The following is a 17,190-nucleotide window of genomic DNA, read 5'->3' on the forward strand; positions in this document are numbered from 1 at the left end:
AATGAGTGAATTGGAATATCTTAAGAACCGTTGACTAGATTCTTTTCATATTTGGTACCTAGGTTCATCACAGTATGTGACAGGTCTCAGTCAGGTTTGGTGACATTGACCTTCATTTCAAGGTCACAAGGGGTCAGTGAGATATCTCAAGAACTGTTAACTGGATCTTCTTCATATTCGACATCAAGCTTCATCTAGGGAAGGCATAGGGCCCAGTCGATTTTGGTGACCTTCACATAATTTTCAAGGTCACAGTGACACTTTGAGGATTTCAGCATGTTAACCTGCATTTTAAGATTGTCAGCAAAATATCTCAAGAATGGTTCACTGGATTTTCTTCATAGACTTTCAAGACTTCTCTTGAATGTTTTTTTATAAACAATTTCTTTATAACTATTTTTGTATATTTTATACACCATGACATTCATGTCAAGGTCAAAGTGAGTCTTGAAAATATTTGTGTAACAACTACAGAGCAAGATATCAAGAGAGGTTGTTTGGTCTTGTTTTTGTTCACATTTAACTTCATCTTAAACTGCGACCTTCACTTTAATTAGTTTAGTTTGATTTGATAATTTGCGGTGGGGGATTATGTCACCTTAGTGACAATGCTTATTTAAAGTCATTTATAACTGTTAGAAGCCACTGATGACTATGTCAAGGTAATTCAGGTGTGTTTAAGACTGCTATTCATAACCTGATATGTCGTAGACAGCCTATTCAGAGTTCCATCTAAAATGAAACTGCACTTGTGTCCAGTACTTGCTGCCGGCCGGGGAGAGTGAACCTGACCCAGGTGAGGAAGAACCTTCGGCCAGGAAGGGGACGAAGGAGGGGGTGAAGGAGGTGTCAGCACCGAGCAAGGTGTACACGCTGCATCAGTGTGAGGTGGATGTGGCAGACATGGACCAGGCAGTAACCCTGATGATGCAAGGCATAGAAGCAGGCATCTCCGATACGTCACAGCTGGACTTGTCAGCACTGACACAAAACCTTATCATGGCAGCATCAGTCTTCAGGCTCTTGCGGAAGGTAATACACTTATAATGTCCATGTTTGTATTTGTTTCAAAGTGAGTGTTTTTTTTTAAAAGAACTCATGTGTTTGGTTTTAATCAAGAAATGCATAGTTATGTATACTTGATTGATGAAAGAACATATGGCTTGTCTTTCACAGATCTATTAGGCTGACTGACTCACTGAGTTTACTTTTATGCCGTTTTTAGCAATATTCCAACAATATCACAGCTCGGACAGAAATGGGCTTCGCACACTGTACCCATATGGGGAATTGAATGACGAGCGGACGCTTAAACTAGGCTACACTAGAGCCCAGATCTATTAGGCCTAATACAGCTCCTCTATAGAAACAATTCTGAGCTTTTTAGCATGTGAGGCTTCAAAATGTCTTAACCAAAGCCTGTATAAGTCTCCAGTACCTGGGACTTGTTCGACAAAACAATCTTAGCGCTAAGAAAGTCTTGAGACGATGTTAAAGTATGAGAGTTACGATCACCTTAGCACTACAAACACTTTGTTGATGGGGGTCCAGATTAGTAAGTGCCCTTTATGGACATATCTACTGTACTACACGTGTAGAAATCATCATTATGTTAAGCACTGCCTTGTATGTCTCCACAGCCTGTACAAGAACTGCAGACACTGTGCATGGCACTAAGTGTATGTCCATCTACTGATGCCACCACGGCAGCACGGATCCGACAGGACATATCGAGGGTGTTGATGGAGAGTGGTCAGTACCACATGGCAGAGATGTTGCTGCCTGCTGTGGACACAACTGGGATGACCGAGGACTCCCATCAGAAGATTCTGTTGCAGCTCCTCAAGGAGAGAATAAATCTTCTCAATCAGAAGGTAAAAGTCATCATAAGTCATTGATTAAATGAATATCAGACTACTCGTTTCAACCAGTTTGACTAACAGTATTTTGCTTCATCATTTTGTGCAGAGTTTATGTTTTCACATACAGGTAGTTTTTGCCTGTAGCAAAATAACATTAGTCAATAGAAATCTAGTGAGTGAGTTAGTGGCTATGGCATTGTGCCACTTTGGGCAATGTTCCTATATATAACCCTATATTCGTGATATGTGTCATATTCGCCTCATAGAGGGCTCGTTGCTGCCTTGATAATTAGTATGATAGTATCATCCCTTCTCTGAGTAGATTGAACCAAGTCTGACGCGGATACTGAGTATGGTGGAGAGTCTAGTAAAGCCAACAGCAAGAGCTGGATGGCAACTCTCACAGAGGGTGTGGCCAAGAGACTGTTGTCCATGTTCCTTATCCAGCCAATGCAGTCAGAAACCCAGGTGTCAGAGTACGCCCTCTCCTTGGCCCAGGAGGCGGTCAAACTCCACACAGCGGTGGTCCACTTCCTGATGGGCAGAGACATGGAGTCTGTAGTCAGTCAGTCTGGAAAGGGTAAGACAGTAGACATACCAACATTTCAGCTTACAATGTAAATAATTACCTTTGTGAAACAAATTTCTACTGTGTGTGTACCGTTGTTGGGATAACATAAACTAGTATCTATTATTACACTGCAATATTTCACATTTAACATCTCTTTTAGGTATGTAGTATTGTGGGAGTTGATGTCGTTTCTATTTCATGTATAATTATTAATTAGAAACTAACATGTTTTTGGACAGCACTTGGTTGTCAAATTAGGTTGTAGTTGTTGGTAATATTGACCTGTGCAGACATGGAATCCACACAGTTGTGTGTTAGTATTCGTGTGAGGCCCATCCTTTTTCCTCAAGGTATGACATAGCTCAGGGGTGGAAATAACCCATTGCCCGACGCCCAAGTCCAGTGTTTTTTTCTGTCGGGCAAGCAAATTTGTATATCACGCTGTACCGGTGTCCAGTTGACTTTCCAATATTAATTATGTTGTTTATTTTAAAATTCAACAAGAAAACGGCCAGTATAGTGGAAACATTATCAGGGCAAGTGATTTTACATGTGTCACTGTACCGGAGTACACTAGCAATTTTAAAGTTATTTCCACCCCCTGATAGCTACATTATTACCATATGATCTTAATAACTTAGGGCAAGTAGTTTTATATGACATGTTCACCTTTTTTTGTGTTTGCAGATCCGCATGTACTGGACAAATGGATGGTGGTGAGTGAACTCCTGGAGTCGATTCTTCATCTTTGTCATCTATATCGACATGTTGGTGATGTCAAGGATGCCAGGGGATACCTCAGGGAGGGTCTCAAGATCTCCAAGCGTCTCTGTCTACCAAGATGGTAAATGCTTTATTGTGTTGTGATGGTATTGTCCTGAATTTCCAGAAAGCCAATATCTGGAATGTGTTACTTTAAGTTTCACAATAAGGTATTTTGATATTAGGGACACAGTTGGCTCAGATACCTTAGGTGCTTGAATATGCTTTGCAGAGCCTTGGACACACCAAATTGTTGGTTCATATCCCAATTTGCCACGAGTACGTGTCTAGATTTATCAACACCATACACATAGTGAAAGTGGTACACATCTGAGACCTGTGTCACTTCAGGCATTCATCCCACATTACACTCACATGTAGTGATATAACTGGACGAATGTTCAAAGTGGCAATTTAATACTCACTCACTCACTCACTCACTCACTCACTCACTCACTCACTCACTCACTCACTCACTCACTCACTCACTCACTCACTCATCGCTCACTCGCTCACTCGCTCACTCATGCACTCACTCATGCACTTCCGAAAGGGACAACCTTCACAAAAAGGAATTTCTTTCTTTTGTTTTCATGTTTTTGTTTCAGTTATTACATTTCATGTACATTTCTTGTTTAGGACCACAGAGTTTCTACTTGAACTTGGAAGAATCAACTCAATATCAAGCAATGAGAAGGAGTGTCTACGGCTACTGAAGGAGACAGCCATGATACTCCGACAAATCCCTGGTAAAGAGGAAGTCAGTGTGTTTGATCAAAAGCATCAAAAAGCCAGCGTCAACAATAAAACTGCCACAGCTAAGAAACCTCGAGCAACTCGTGGCAAGAGTGCATCCACAAACAAGAAGAATGATAAAGTGAAAGATGAGGAGCTTATTGACGATTGTTTTGGGTTTGAGAGTGTCCGAGATGCAGGAATTAAGAGACCCTCGGAGAGTGATGTCGCCTCCATTCTAGGTCCAATGAGCTCTCTGTCTTTGGATGTAGAGCTGCCTGCATCAGTGCCACACAACACAGACTGCTCCTGCTCCTTGTGTCAAGACATCATCGTACAGGGACTTGACCTCCTGTTCTCAGAAACTCTGGGCGAGTTCTATCAGTATTCAGGATCTCTTGAAAAGGGATGGGATGAACTCAAGAAGGTTGAATCCTCTAAGTCTGCTCTAGAAAGATTGACAGCTGATAACACAGCTATTATACATGAACAGTTAAAATCAGCAGAATTGATCTCAAAGTCTAACAAGAAGTCATCGATACAGCTCCAACCAGTGCTATTGCCAAGTCTGAGACAGCTCAGTATTGAAACGTACTGTCTTCTAGCTCAAACAGCTTTGAAGAAATGCGAGTCTGAGACTGCAGACTTTCTGTCTCGGTCTGCCCTGAAGATGATCAACTCGGACACCAGTAAGGACCTGTTGCAGCAGAGTTTCCTCAAGGCCCAGCTACAGCTGGTGCAGATACAGGCTCGCCTCCAGACCACGGGGGATGTGTATGTAGCCAACGACAAGGCACCCCCACCCAAACCAGTGCCAGCCAGGGCTCGGGCTCGCTCCACCAGACAGAAGAAATCTTCTACTAGCAGGAGGGGCAAGTCAGAGATTGAAGAGGAAGGTAAGTTATTGCTGAATGTGCAAGTAATTCTTACTTTTCATTTCTATCTACTGATATCATGTTTATGCCACCTTTACTTTCAATTTCGTCTGTACTGAACATGTTTAATGTGATGTTGATACTTTGTATTCTAACCTGTTAGTTTGTCATTTAAATTGCCATTTGAATGTTCTGCACCCTGTTTAGATATTTATTTGACCTGTTTTTGGTTAAAATCCTGCGTGGTTGTTTATCATGAATACTTAAATCATCAGGACATCATGCATTACAGGGGACTGTGTTCTGATTGTGCTGCTAAATATACTTAAGAGATGTTTCAGTAAGGAAAAACTGTTATCTGCAGTAGCCTATCCGCGTTTGATAATTCAGATTTCCATGCAAGATGCAAGTTACATAGAATAATAGTGTCATATATGTTTATCATGATAGTAAAGAGTACTTGTGTGGTGTAATCGAGTGTTGATTGTATTCAGATACCCCTGCTGCTGTGGACCACCAGGATACCACTGTGAAGGACTCCCTGACCTCCGCCTTCACCAACATCTCTCACTTCCCATCCAGCGATGTGTACGGAAACTTGTGTCGCATGTTAGCCTGCCAGCATCTCAACACAGATGAACTGAAGACAGCATACTACCTCAATGAGGCAGTTTCCATTACGTTCAGGCATCAAGCTCTTGCAAATACTAGTCGCAAAATTAGGTAAATTCCTTGATATTGATTCTAGACATCGTATATCCCTAAGCAGGGGTCATTTGCATCCCTTTTTGAATGAATGACACTTATGTAACAGTATAGAGTAGTGGATGGTGGTAATAGCTGTTGACTATGAATAGAAAACTTAAACAGTTGGTCATCTGGAGGGGCAACTTATAAGTGTGACCTATCTGATCAGTGTATGAAATAAGCCAAAAACCCAGGCTGACATCTGGGCTGGTAACGTCAAATTGTAACCAGCCCAAAATGGACACCAAGATATGGTGAATTTAATTAGATGTATGAAACATCTACAGACCATCGGGCTGGCTAGCTGTAAATTTAGACCGTCCATCAGAAATCTAGCCCATCTTTGGCAGTCGGACATCCCTTATTTCATACACTGATCTGATTAAGTATCATTACCCCCTTAAAGTGTGAATAGTTGCACATTACTGACACTGCAGTGACCATGTTCTACCACTGATGCTTTATTATGTAACTTATTATGTAACTTTGTTCAAAGAAATTGGACACTGGACCAACAGTATACATATAATATACTAAACCACTCACAACACTCAGTGTGAAAAGCAATTTCTCAAATTTTCCCCATCATTCCATTTACGGCAATCTAAACAACTAACATGTTGATCAATGCATAAATTGATATAGGAAAACTAGGAAGATAGATGTCCTCAGTGTCACAGGAAGTATAGGCCAATGGTGACAAGGGCCTGTAACTCTGGTATATGGATACTCTGTGTGTCTCTACAGGAAGGTGAGAAGGTTGTAGGGGATTATGACCAGGGCATGTAACTCTGGTATATGGATACTCTGTGTGTCTCTACAGGAAGGTGAGAAGGTTGTAGGGGATTATGACAAGGGCATGTAACTCTGGTATATGGATACTCTGTGTCTCTACAGGAAGGTGAGAAGGTTGTAGGGGATTATGACAAGGGCATGTAACTCTGGTATATGGATACTCTGTGTGTCACTACAGGAAGGTGGAGAAGGTTGTAGGGGATTATGACAAGGGCATGTAACTCTGTATATGGATACTCTGTGTGTCACTACAGGAAGGTGAGAAGGTTGTAGGGGATTATGACAAGGGCATGTAACTCTGGTATATGGATACTCTGTGTGTCACTACAGGAAGGTGAGAAGGTTGTAGGGGATTATGACAAGGGCATGTAACTCTGGTATATGGATACTCTGTGTGTCACTACAGGAAGGTGAGAAGGTTGTAGGGGATTATGACAAGGGCATGTAACTCTGGTATATGGATACTCTGTGTCACTACAGGAAGGTGGAGAAGGAGCTGGCTACATGTGAGGGGGAACTGGGGACACTAAGGGAGGACCTAGAAGACTTATGCCGAGTCCGGAGTCTGCTTGCATTCAACAAGGAAGTGTCACACTTCCAGCAGATGATGCAGCATATACCCCCAGGTACAGAGTTCTCTCCCTTGACCAAAGATAGGGTTGTCATGACGATGAGTGATCAGTATGTTATTCTTTTAGGTATGCAACTGGTCAGGTGATTACCAACACTAGTGCTTGAGAAATATGGCCATACGTTAATATCATGCTGATAGATCCAGAGCAGTACTTAACTTACCATGATCTTGCTTGTTATATTTAAGAATACATTTAGTGCTCTGTACACCAGTTTAAAGTAATTATTTTCAATTTCAAACTTGATTTAACAGAAAATATGCAAGAATGTCTCATTGCTAGATAGTAAGGACCTTGAAATGCTCATGTTGTACTTGTTTGTCTGGGTCAGACTGGACAGTGTGTCAAGTAACGCTAGCAAAGTCAACGCCTGATACCAATCGCCTACTGCTGACTCGACTCACCTGTCACACTGATCCAGTAACCGTGGAACTTCCTGGCTTTGAGTCTGTCCAGGTATGTCTCTGGTCATCTTTATCTCGTTAATGTTAATGGTGGTGGGTTAGCCTAGTGGTTAAAGCGTTCGCTTGTCACGCCAGAGGACCCGGGTTTGATTCCCCACATAGGTACAATGTGTGAAGCCCATTTCTGGTGTCCCCACCGTGATATTGCTGGAATATTGCTAAAATTGGCGTAAAACCATACTCACTCACTCACTCACTCGTTAATATTATCATGTGGGTCATTGCTCATGATTTCAACCACTGGTTTGTCTGATCCAGGATTGTTTATCAAGAGGCCTCTGATCTATGAGTGGAATAGCATTCATTGCTTCAATGTATCCTAACGTGTGGATGTTTTGATTTTTACTGCATTTGTTTTCCAAAAATATGTTGCAGGCTACTTTTAAGGATGTGATGTTGCTGATTCTTTCACCCAATATTAGTTGTCTTTACTATAGTAGTGACAAATGTCACTCACAGAATGTATTCCGTGATATATTGTATATGGTCTTAGATGTATTATTTGTGGATTCTCACTGGTATATAATTCCGTATAACAGGGTCGGAGTATATTGCCTGAGTTCAAGGCAATAATACAGACAAGCAGCGAGAGCATGAGGCTGACAGACAAGAATCAGTGGTGGCAGACTCGCAGGGACCTTAATGACAGAGTACAGGTAGGCAAACTCAGCATCCCCTCACTGCCAAATATCAGTACACAGTGTACATTCTGACATGCGGTTTTCTATGTCACCTGCTTTGTTATGCAGGAGACATTTTCTATCTTAATACAACAAGAAAGATGTTCTGAAGTACCAGCAGAGAAGTAGAGTACTTTATGTCGTTGGTCTGTTGCAGTCTGTAGTAGACTTGATGGAAAAGTACTGGCTTGGGAAGTGGGTGTGTCTACTACAAGGTCAGCTGTCCTTGGGTCAAAGGTCAAAAGTCAATGAAGTTCTTACACAGCTGCAGAAAGACATCAAAAAGTCATGCAAGACGGTAGTAGAACCACAAGTTCTAGAGGTATGTATAAAGACACTTTAGCATGGTAGCTTGTTTCTTTGAGGAGCAATCGCTATATGGCTGTAATATTGCCGATGCGATGTAAAATTTTAACTCACTCACTCACTCTTTGAGGAGCACAATTTCAGTCAAGATCTATTTAGACAGAAGTGTTAGTCCAGTGTGACAGGACTCCATATTTGGCTGTTGGATTATGTCCCTCGGTAGAACAAACCCAGATTAACATACCCAAAAGAAACTGTACATGTATATTAGTTCATTTTGTATACATTATGGCACATCTTGTTTTGATCATCAAGTACTTAATTATGTAATGAGTTGATCCACTGTAGCATCAAGCTTGATTTAACACGATTTGGTCAGACAGAAATCCACTGGTTTTGTGGATGGATGATAGGACATTTGAGTTGGCCATGGTAACAGTAGCAAACGTTGCAGGATGATGTTGTGTGTGTTGCAGCTGTTGCTCACCCTGTGTATCAGCCTCCCTGTAGACAACCACAGCGACGTGGTCACCAAGATTGTGAAGGTCAGCGATGAGGCTGCCCACAAACTCACCACTGCTGTGTCCAAGTGCTGTGAAACTCTTGCCTCAGATATGAACTGTCCTTCCAGACAGCCGGTCCTACTCGTCCTAGATAAGGTACACTAAGTTCAAACACTGTTGCAGTGTCTTAATACATGTAAAGTAAGCTATTATATGGTAATGGTACTCTGATCCATGCATCATGGCTTGCATTGTCATGTACTCCCCATTATTGCTATATCTCAACAGCGCATTAGAGATTGGTTCAAAGACCCCTGAAGATCTGGGTAAAAATGGGTCTTCACCAACCCACGCTTGTCGTATGTGCTGACTAACAGGATCGGGTGGTCAGGCTCACTGACTTGGTTGACACATGTCATTGTATCCCACTTGCGTAGATCTGTGCTCATGCTGTTGATCACTGAATTGTCTGGTCCATACTAGATTATTTACAGACCACTGCCATATAGCTGGAATGCTGCTGAGTGTGGTGTTAAAACACAACCACCCTAACCGATTGGTTCATACATTCTGTCCTCAGATTCAGAAGTATTGTCAGAACTACAAAATTTCACTACAGCAGCATGTTTCTTTGAGAATCCCTTCACTCATTTCAATCCCATGATGGCAGGCTCTTGTAGGCCCACACATACTTATCTGATGGAAATTCTTTCAGCCTTTGAATTAATCTTCAAGAATTATTTTTGTTTTATCATGATGCACTGACAGGTGTACTGTAAAACAGGTAAAACTTGTTTCCCATCCTTTATTCATGTTACACTGTTATGAAGTGTATAATGGGAGGGTAGTCTAATAGATGGCTTTGTGTACAGGATGTCCAGCACCTGCCCTGGGAGAGTCTACCCAGCCTCCGCAGCCACCCAGTCACCAGGATCCCGTCTCTCTACCACCTCCACACACAGCTGTCGGCAGGGCACATGTCGGAGTCCCATGCCTGTGTCCGCGGAATTGATATTCAGAATGCTTTCTACATACTCAACCCTGACAACGACCTCATGTCAACACAGGAGTCCTTTGAAAACTTGTTTAAAGAGTAAGACATCTTTCGTTTCCAAAGCAAGATTTAAGGCCAGACACGGCACCTCAAATTGACATATTTGCTTCAATATGTCAAAATCGAGATTTTGATTTTTTTTCGTATAATTAACACATGTACTTCACGATACAACACGTTGTTTTCGATAAAGAGTCTTATTTATTGATATAAACCCCTACAAACATAATCGTATATGTGATAATATTTAAAAATGTGTGAAATCAAACCCTGAAAACGCCGAACTTTCACCCCTAACAACGCCCTCCCAGCAGGGACGAACCCATTCATGTTATACATCGCTAGAAAGCTCATCGTGTCCGCCATGTTGTTGGTCAAAAACATTCTAAAAATAGATGTTCCACGTGAGGATATCTCTACTTTCCCGCGATAGGTATTCTGTACGAAAACATCCTTGTAAGGCGAAATATCCCACAATGCAACATTCGGCAAGGCGAAATATCCCACAATGCAACATTCGGTAATCTTCGTTACATCCTTATATGGTAAACGTATCCCACAATGCACCATTCGGCATATCAACAAAACATCGTCCTTTCCCGGTAAGCATTCAAAATGGCGGCTGCTTAGCGAAAACATCGACCGATAAACATCGTATTTGATATATTCTTGACTAACAGTTGTTGTATTCTATAAAAATGAGAAGAACACAGTCAAAGCACGCCTACATTAAGAATAAGAGGCGCAGTTGCGACAGGCATGCTTAAAATGCAGTGTCAAAGATCCGACAAGTTTTGACAGCGCGATCAAGCATGTGTTTAGATTCTGACAGCCTCTACATTTTCGATGCATCGGAAACATCTGGGGACCACGCCTTTGAGGAAAACATTCCCAATGGAGTCAATGAAGGTAAGAAATAGTTTTTATTGAATGAAGAATTCACGCATAGAACTTTCAAAATTTAAAGTTTTTGAAAACCTCCGATCTCATTTCCTCGTCAATGACAAACCTACACCTCAATCAATGGATGCGAAGGGATAGAGTTTATGTTGAAGCAACTGACTACTGAGTGGTTGTTGTATGGTGTAGGGGAGTTTAATGTCTTTTTTTCTTTGTATATGAATTGCTTCATGTATTTGAAATACATCCCTTCAGTAAACTGAGACTTTGAATGTGTTTATCTCGTGCTAAAAGTAGGAAAAAACACGACAAATTTATTTCCTTATTTTCTCCATATACGTCATTTTCGATCTTAGTGAACATAGTTCTCCAGTTGTTATCATTCCATTGGCAATCTAAACAACTGTATGTTGATCAATGCATAAATTGATATGGAAAGCTAGGAAGATAGATGTCCTCAGTGTCACAGGAAGTATAGGCCAATGGTGACAAGGGCCTGTAACTCTGGTATATGGATGCTGTGTCTCTACAGGAATGTGAGAAGGTTGTAGGGGATTATGACAGGGCATGTAACTCTGTATATGGACCTCTGTGTCTCTACAGGAAAATGTGAAAGGTTGTAAGGGATTATGACAGGGCATGTAACTCTGTATATGGACACTCTGTGTCTCTACAGGAAGGCATCAATATGAGAAAGGTTGTAGGGGATTATGACAAGATGTAACTCTGGTATATAGATACTCTGTGTGTCACTACGGAGGTAGAAAGGTTGTAGGGGATTATGACAAGGGCATGTAACTCTGGTATATGGATACTCTGTGTGTACTACAGGAATGTGAGAAGGTTGTAGGGGATTATGACAAGGGCATGTAACTCGGTAGTTGTTACTGGCCCGATTTCAATGAAATTTTGTGTACATATAGCCAATTGATTACTTTATGCAATAACAGAGAGACTTTTTCAAATTTGTTGCCGGTTTTCTTTTTAAAAATGAAATATGAGTGAAAAATGTTACCCCCAAATGTGATTTTTGATAAATTGTAATTTTCAAATAAAATAACAGTCTTTTCTCAAAAATATAATTCTGTCATTTGCAGAATTGGCGGAGCATATTGCCTGAGTTCAAGGCAATACAAGCAGCCAGAGCATGAGGCTGACAGACAAGAATCAGTGGTGGCTGCAGACTCACTTATAGGGACCTTAATGACAGAGGTACAGGTAGGCAAACTCGGTATCCCTCCTCACTGCCAAATACCAGTACACAGTGTACATTCTGACATCACGGTTTCTATGTCACCTGCTTTGTTATACAGGAGACATTTTTCTATCTTTATACAACAAGAAAGATGTTCTGAAGTACCAGCCAGAGAAGTAGAGATAACTTTATGTAGTTGGTCTGTTGCAGTCTGTAGTAGACTTGATGGAAAAGTACTGGCTTGGGAAGTGGGTGTGTCTACTACAAGGTCAAGCTGTCCTTGGGTCAAAAAGACATCAAAGTCATGCAAGGCGGTAGTAGAACCACAAGTTCTAGAGGTATGTATAAAGACACTTTAGCATTGTAGCTTGTTTCTTTGAGAACAATGCAGCTATATGGCTGTAATATTGCCGATCGCGATGTAAAATTTTAAACTCACTCCTCACTCTTTGAGGAGCACAATTTCAGTCAAGATCTATTTAGACAGAAGGGTTAGTCCAGTGTGACAGGACTCCATATTTGGCTGTTGGATTATGTCCCTCGGTAGAACAAACCCTAGATTAACATACCCAAAAGAAACTGTACATGTATATTAGTTCATTTTGTATACATTATGACATCTTGTTTTGATCATCAAGTACTTAATATGTAATGAGTTGATCCACTGTAGCATCAAAAGCTTGATTTAACACGATTTGGTCAGACAGAAATCCACTGTTTTTTGCGGATGGATGATAGGACATTTGAGTTGGCCATGGTAACAGTAGCAAACGTTGCAGGATGATGTTGTATGTGTTGCAGCTGTTGCTCACCCCTGTGTATCAGCCTCTCCGGTGACAACCACAGCGACGGTGGTCACCAAGATTAAATGAAGGTCAGCCGGATGAGGCTGCCTTACAAACTCACCACTGCTGTGTCCAAGTGCTGTGAAACTCTTGCCTCAGATATGAACTGTCCTTCCAGACAGCGGTCCTACTCAGATCCCTAGATAAGGTACACTAAGTTCAAACACTGTTGCAGTGTCTTAATACACATGTAAAGTAAGCTATTATATGGTAATGGTACTCTGATCCATGCATCATGGCTTGCATTGTCATGTACTCCCCATTATTGCTATATCTCAACAGCGCATTAGAGATTGGTTCAAAGACCCCTGAAGATCTGGGTAAAAATGGGTCTTCACCAACCCACGCTTGTCGTATGTGCTGACTAACAGGATCGGGTGGTCAGGCTCACTGACTTGGTTGACACATGTCATTGTATCCCACTTGCGTAGATCTGTGCTCATGCTGTTGATCACTGAATTGTCTGGTCCATACTAGATTATTTACAGACCACTGCCATATAGCTGGAATGCTGCTGAGTGTGGTGTTAAAACACAACCACCCTAACCGATTGGTTCATACATTCTGTCCTCAGATTCAGAAGTATTGTCAGAACTACAAAATTTCACTACAGCAGCATGTTTCTTTGAGAATCCCTTCACTCATTTCAATCCCATGATGGCAGGCTCTTGTAGGCCCACACATACTTATTATCTGATGGAAATTCTTTCAGCCTTTGAATTAATCTTCAAGAATTATTTTTGTTTTATCATGATGCACTGACAGGTGTACTGTAAAACAGGTAAAACTTGTTTCCCATCCTTTATTCATGTTACACTGTTATGAAGTCTGACCAATGTATAATGGGAGGGTAGTCTAATAGATGGCTTTGTGTACAGGATGTCCAGCACCTGCCCTGGGAGAGTCTACCCAGCCTCCTCAGCCACCCAGTCACCAGGATCCCGTCTCTCTACCACCTCCACACACAGCTGTCGGCAGGGGCACATGTCGGAGTCCCATGCCTGTGTCCAGCGGAATTGATATTCAGAATGCTTTCTACATACTCAACCCTGACAACGACCTCATGTCAACACAGGGAGTCCTTTGAAAACTTGTTTAAAGAGTAAGACATCTTTCATTTCCAAAGCAAGATTTAAAAAATTGTCTCCACAAAACCTTTCAAGGAGGGAAAATTGGTATAACATTTTGCAAATACTTCCAAGATTTGTTTTCTCTGTTGGACCAAGTGGCATTTTAAACCAATTTAATGTTGAGGAAGCATCTGAAACAGATCTAAAAGTCACTTAGTATTTCATCAAGACTGTTATTTCAACTGTTATTTGCCTTCCAGTTTTGAGATGTTCAAGTTCTAGTCACATTTATGTAAAATGTTTTTCTCAGATATTTGTGATACTGACTTGAAGATGTGTGTGTATTTTGTTATTTGATTCCAGGCCGTCTGGATGGACAGGACTTATAGGAGAGAAGCCTACCCCCAGTCAGTTCAAGTCAGCATTGACTGATCACGACCTCTTCATGTAAGTCTCTGTGAAGTGTAGGGGTGGGTATTGCAGAGAATTTTCATGTCTGAACCGGTAAATACCGGTAAACCGGTTATATTGGGCAGCCCTAGTGAAGTGGTTGTGATATATGGACTCTTGCTACTATATAACGTGGATGGCATATACTTATGGAAATTTGTGATAAGTGTTGAGACAAAAGTGAATAAAACAGGTGAAACTTTCATGACAATGTTGGAAAGCAGTTCTTTAAGAGTATCTACTGACGCTACTGAGTGAGTGAGTTTAGTTTTACGGCACACTCAGCAATATTCCAGCTATATGGCGGGGGGGGTCTGTAAATAATCGAGTCTGGATCAGACAATCCAGTGATCGACAGCATGAGCATCATACTGCGCATTTAGGATACGATGACATGTGTCAACCAAGTCAGCGAGCCTGACGACCCTCTTGTGGCAAGCATGGGTTGCTGAAAACCTATTCTACCCCGGATCTTCACGGGTCGACGCTAAGCAGAAGTCCCCTGAATACCAGTAATCTTATACAAATTTCAATAATGCATAATTTGCATGACTTTGAGGGGTGGACTTAACAGAACTTTCATTGACTTGATTGATCATCATTGTACCATGACAATGTGGGTTTTCTGTACCAGACTTGATTATTGACCATTATATGCTGCAAGTATTGGTGACTGATCAACAAACAAGCAAGTTAGAAGGGAAAATATCCCACCTCTGTAACAACAGAACAGAACACTCGTGAGTTTACAACCCTAACATGGCCATTATTATTTTCATTTCGTTTACGTGCCATCAAATTGACTATTGTTATTGTGCTTACTTGACCAAACTAAATTTTCAGACTAGTGACCAAAGTTACAGATCAAACAGAATGTCTGTTAAACTGGGACTTCCTTCTTGGGGCTTAAGTTGCAGTGTGTAGCCACGGTTAGGACAGAATGCATGAGCTGGTTTGTGTTTCAGCTACTGTGGGCACGGCAGCGGCTGTAAGTACTACTCCGGCAGTGACCTGCAGCAGCTGCGATGTCGGGCGGTGGCAGTGTTGATGGGATGCAGCAGTGGATATCTTCAAACCCGTGGCATCCTGGAGGCCACCGGCATGATCAACAACTACTTCCTGGCAGGATGGTGAGCAGCTGCAGCAACATCATACACTGTACAAGGGAAATAACCCACACCTATTTGAGTGCATCATATATATGTTTTCAGAAATGAGTTCTTTTTAAAAGTGTTCCTTGACTTAATACACAATACGTTAACAAGATGTACATGAAATGTCTGATCTGAAACACATCTGATATACTTTCGTTCCTATTCAGCCCTACCATCATAGCCAACTTGTGGGACGTGACAGACCGCGACATTGACAGGTTCCTGGGAGGCATGCTAACATCCTGGATGTCAGCAGAAGGGGAAGGCAGCCTACTGGAGGCTGTTCCTGCCGCAAGGGATCAGTGTCGATTGCCGTTCCTCATTGGAGCAGCCCCGGTTGTCTATGGCTTCCCTGTCAGCTTCAGAAGATGATCTGCTTCACACAGTCATTACTTGACAGGAAAACTGGACACCAGCAGCTAATAGGGACGGAAATTCATCTAGAAAGTACTAGTCTACATAGCTGCCCTTACTATCAGGCTATGGCTGATTAAATACCTAATCACTTTGACGTTACTGGTAGTAATCAGTAGTCTCTGCACTGTCTTCCTTATAGTCTCCACATTGCTATGGTAACAGGAGTGCCAGGAATTGAGTCCTAGGATGTTTGAGGTTTGTTATACTGGTATTGGAATCGAGGGACCAATTTTATCTTTGTTTTGGAACATAAAGGTTACAACAACAAATGACCCCTGACTTTCAGGCATAAGTTTTAATATTGCACTGTGTTCTTGCAGTTTGTGTTAGAGTAATATTTAAAAAACTGCAGTGCCTCATGAGGACTCATATCTTATGTAAAAAATGTATAATATTGTACGTATTGTTGAATTTGGAAAGTAATTTAAAAGTTTAAAGTGGAATATATTTTGCACAGAAATTTCAAGCTTTGTGAATAAGATTTAATGAGATGTCTCAGGAGTATATGAGAATAGTAATTTATTCAGTGCTGTTTATGATTTACATACAGCGTGATTAGAGGTATGAATGCACAGCATAATGTTGTCAGGTGAAATGCCTTTTACATATTTTAGTTTGATAATCATTACTGTAGTTGGTTACCAGTATTAGACAGGAGCTGATGCAGATTCTTCCAGACCAGTGTGTATGAGTACTGCATAATCAGACATCAGTAGCCTTTTATGTTGTACTATTTCTTGAATAAACTTTGAAAACATGCTAATAAGCAGAACTCTGTTATGTGTAATCATTGGGTTGGACTTTCTGACTATCAACAGAGTCATCAATAAATTATGATTGATCAATTCTTGAATTAGACCGTTGAATTTATACCAAATTCTGCTCTTCTACAGCAAAGTTCTTCTGTCAAGATTGACCTCTTCAAAGCTATATGATCAGGTATAAAATATTCCAGCATGAATTGGGAAATATACTGTATCACCTTAGGATATTTTCAGACATTTGCAAACACTGGCCTCTGAGCTCTAAGGTGAATGTAAATTCCATTTTTTAACAGACTTTCGACAGTTGAAGCAGTATGATTGCTTTGTGTAAATGGGTCCAGGTCGAGATAATTTTCTTTAAGTTCAAGTACAGCTCACAAAGCTGATTTATAATTTCACAAACACAGGC

At 41.2% G+C, this 17,190-nt stretch overlaps 1 protein-coding gene across 4 annotated transcripts in view; it reads left to right on the forward strand.

The window, feature by feature from the left end:
- LOC124283333 (separin-like) overlaps positions 1 to 17,190 on the forward strand; it is a 51,539-nt gene that overhangs the window by 26,323 nt on the left and 8,026 nt on the right. For 2 of the 4 annotated variants that reach the window (XR_006900326.1, XM_046719368.1), the window contains exons 1-10: positions 1,785 to 1,874; positions 2,185 to 2,442; positions 3,121 to 3,277; positions 3,835 to 4,826; positions 5,300 to 5,528; positions 6,828 to 6,973; positions 7,311 to 7,435; positions 7,983 to 8,099; positions 8,281 to 8,445; positions 8,906 to 9,088. Coding sequence is in view for 3 of the 4 variants with exons in the window: in XM_046719368.1 (XP_046575324.1) it covers positions 2,253 to 2,442; positions 3,121 to 3,277; positions 3,835 to 4,826; positions 5,300 to 5,528; positions 6,828 to 6,973; positions 7,311 to 7,435; positions 7,983 to 8,099; positions 8,281 to 8,445; positions 8,906 to 9,088 (2,304 nt within the window). In the remaining variant the exon portion in view is untranslated. Of the gene's footprint in view, positions 1 to 759; positions 1,033 to 1,640; positions 1,875 to 2,184; positions 2,443 to 3,120; positions 3,278 to 3,834; positions 4,827 to 5,299; positions 5,529 to 6,827; positions 6,974 to 7,310; positions 7,436 to 7,982; positions 8,100 to 8,280; positions 8,446 to 8,905; positions 9,089 to 9,804; positions 10,026 to 14,359; positions 14,444 to 15,411; positions 15,577 to 15,767; positions 16,098 to 17,190 lie in introns of those variants that run through there. The other 2 variants (XM_046719367.1, XM_046719369.1) reach the window with 2 other exon arrangements.

The sequence above is a fragment of the Haliotis rubra genome, unplaced genomic scaffold (assembly GCF_003918875.1).
Source record: "Haliotis rubra isolate DU_JTF1 unplaced genomic scaffold, ASM391887v1 Scf313, whole genome shotgun sequence".
NCBI lineage: Eukaryota > Metazoa > Mollusca > Gastropoda > Lepetellida > Haliotidae > Haliotis > Haliotis rubra.